Source organism: Centropristis striata, chromosome 7, assembly GCF_030273125.1.
Source record: "Centropristis striata isolate RG_2023a ecotype Rhode Island chromosome 7, C.striata_1.0, whole genome shotgun sequence".
In the NCBI taxonomy this organism is placed as follows: domain Eukaryota; kingdom Metazoa; phylum Chordata; class Actinopteri; order Perciformes; family Serranidae; genus Centropristis; species Centropristis striata.
In genome coordinates, this window is record NC_081523.1 from 12,883,002 (window position 1) to 12,885,685 (window position 2,684).

Genomic DNA, 2,684 nt, shown 5'->3' on the forward strand with positions numbered 1-2,684 from the left:
CATGACATGGGATGTGTCATGAACATTAATGACACTTTGAAGAAACATTAATGCTCATGATACTCGTTATATCATGTTTCTGACAGGCTTGTGTGACTCTTATGTAGACACTTTCAAAATAAAGTGTTACCATATCTTGCTGAAGTCACAAAGGCATGTTCAAAAAATTGACTAAGTCATTTATTTCTCTTAAGTTACATAATTTACACACAATGTTATTACAATGCCAATAGCCATCCTTTGTTACATCCTTTTTGAGTGAAATGATCAATAAATGTTTCCTGCAAAACTTGAAAAAATGAGTTAGGCGGTTATTTTAAGAGGGTGACGTACTCAGTAGTTGCCTTTGAGCAATTGAACTACATTTCCCACATGCTGTAGCGTCATTTCCAGTTCCCATAATTCTTTGCGCCGCTCTACAGCTCAGGAACAAGAAGGTCGCGCATAACAACGTTGTACAGAGACAGCAAAGAAAGCAAACTGCAATCATGCTTGGACAAGCTGTAAGGCGGTTCACCACGTCTGCTATTCGTTCTTCACACTATGCTGAAGGACCAGGGAATGTAAGACATCTCTTTTAAGCAGCGTTATTGTTTTAAATGTGATACTATCTGTATCCGGCCTTGTCTGTGACTACAGCCTAGCGGTTAGCTAACGTTAGCCTTACTTGGAGGTCATGTCAGTCTACGGCGTCATAGCAATGCTAACTAAAAGCCACGGGCAGACATTTGTATTTTATTATTTATAATATAACAGAACATTTAAAGAAGGACAGCTTTAGGGCAGTAACTGTATATTTGTTAAAGGGGAGCCTTGAAGGCGACCTGTTGGTTAGCATTAGCTTTGTGCTAAGATGTTGTTAACTATTAACCTAACTCTATTAGCGCAACCAAGTTTGTGTATCCACAAACATTTAAATTAAGGTAATGACTCAACGAAGTTGATCAACACTTCGACTAGGTGCTGAAACTTAAGGTCACCGCTGGATGCTAACAACAAGCAAAACTAGAGGAAAATGCTCCTAACGCGTTGGTAGACCGAATATATAATTTCCTACACTGCATCTTACTTCCTGGAGAATTAAATGTATAATAAATATTACTAATACTGTAGCTGCCTCATGTGAAATACAAATGGTGAACATCAGTACGTTGACATACCATTATTTTTGACATTATTATGATGCCCTCAAAACAAAAACTATCTCACGAATAAGTATTATTGAGCAATAATAAGTATTATTGAGCCCTAATCGCATTATACAAGGAGCTCCTTTAATTTATTCTAAGGGTGAGTGAAAGTGTATTTTATCATGTGAGCTATAGGGCTTGGTTCTTATTATAGAAGTCATTGCTACGGGTGCTTTCAAAATGTGTCACCTGAGGAGACTCATAACAGTTCCTTCAGGTTACCTTCTTGATATGTCAATCAACTGTGAAATTCATCTGCAAAAGCATATAAGACCTTTTTTTTTTAAATAAAAAAAAATGGTTGATACTTTGAGTGCATGATAAAATAGTGCTGAATGAAAATGTAAAAGATATCATCAAAACAACCCAGCAGTTTCACTCTGTTTCTGCTGGCATGTGTTTTAACACACAACATGATTAAGTAAAGTAAATAATAACAAATCTGTTTTTTGCAAATTATCCATTCAAGTGATTTCTAAGAACAGTGTTCAGTCAAAAGTTCAATTATTTAGTAAGGAATCATTTAAAATAGTTGTGTTACATTTCTGTGAGTTTTACTGAGTCGTTATATTCTTGTCATTTACCAGAACCTGCCATTTTCCGTGGACAACAAATGGCGTCTGTTTGGCATGATGCTGGTGTTCTTCGGCAGTGGCTTTGCATTCCCCTTCATTGTCGTCAGACATCAGATCCTGAAGAAGTAAAATGGACCAGTTGTATTACTCAGCCTTGAAGGTAGTTATGACTGCCATGTTTATCTAGCATATGTGCTTTCATTAAAATGTCAGGATGATGTGGCATTTACTTCTGACTTGGTTTGAATAGTGACCTCAGACAATGACAGTCCTTCACTTTGTCTCTTTAGCCTTTTTGCTCAGTGACACATCTTAAATAAATTACCTATATGTCTGAGAATGACGTCTACAAATGTCATGTGGGTTGATATTGGCGCTGTGTTTAGATAAGCTTGCACTTTAGCAAGTTAATTTGACAGTTTATTGCAGACATTGATGTGTATCAGATGGAAGCAGGTCAGAGTTGTTGTCACTTTTATCTTCACTGGTGTTTACCCAGAAATTGCTTTTCTGTCATCGGGTGTATGCCAGTAATCTTATCCCTTTTTGCCCTATTTTCTTGTTCTCCCTGCAGGTCGTCAGCTGGAACATATTTATCCATCAGAGTGCTATCCATGCAGAAGAATGGGAATCTATTAATTTTCTTTGTAAATAAAGGTTACTCAAATATATAACAAGTCTTTTCTTATGTTTAAATACCAGAATATTTTCCATTTATTTATTTATATATATATATATTATATAAATATATTAGTCAACAGCAGGTTGCATGACATTAGGAACAAAAATTTGCTGTTTTAAGATGTGGTGCTGTAATGTCACATGAATTAAGTCACACTCTATGTGCAGCCAGTCATGGACCAGACTGAATGTCAATCAGGCTGTGGTAAGAGTGGTGTGGAGGCAATCTCTACTCAGA

General features: G+C 36.4%; 1 protein-coding gene across 1 annotated transcript; it reads left to right on the plus strand.

Moving 5' to 3' along the window:
- The first annotated feature begins 402 nt into the window (after positions 1–402).
- LOC131974988 (cytochrome c oxidase subunit 7C, mitochondrial) lies at positions 403–2,442 on the plus strand. The gene is made up of 3 exons (XM_059337509.1): positions 403–563; positions 1,778–1,925; positions 2,340–2,442. Exons 1-2 carry the CDS (start codon positions 489–491, stop codon positions 1,892–1,894), a joined length of 192 nt encoding a protein of 63 aa, XP_059193492.1. The 5' UTR covers positions 403–488; the 3' UTR covers positions 1,895–1,925; positions 2,340–2,442.
- The last annotated feature ends 242 nt before the right edge of the window (positions 2,443–2,684 follow it).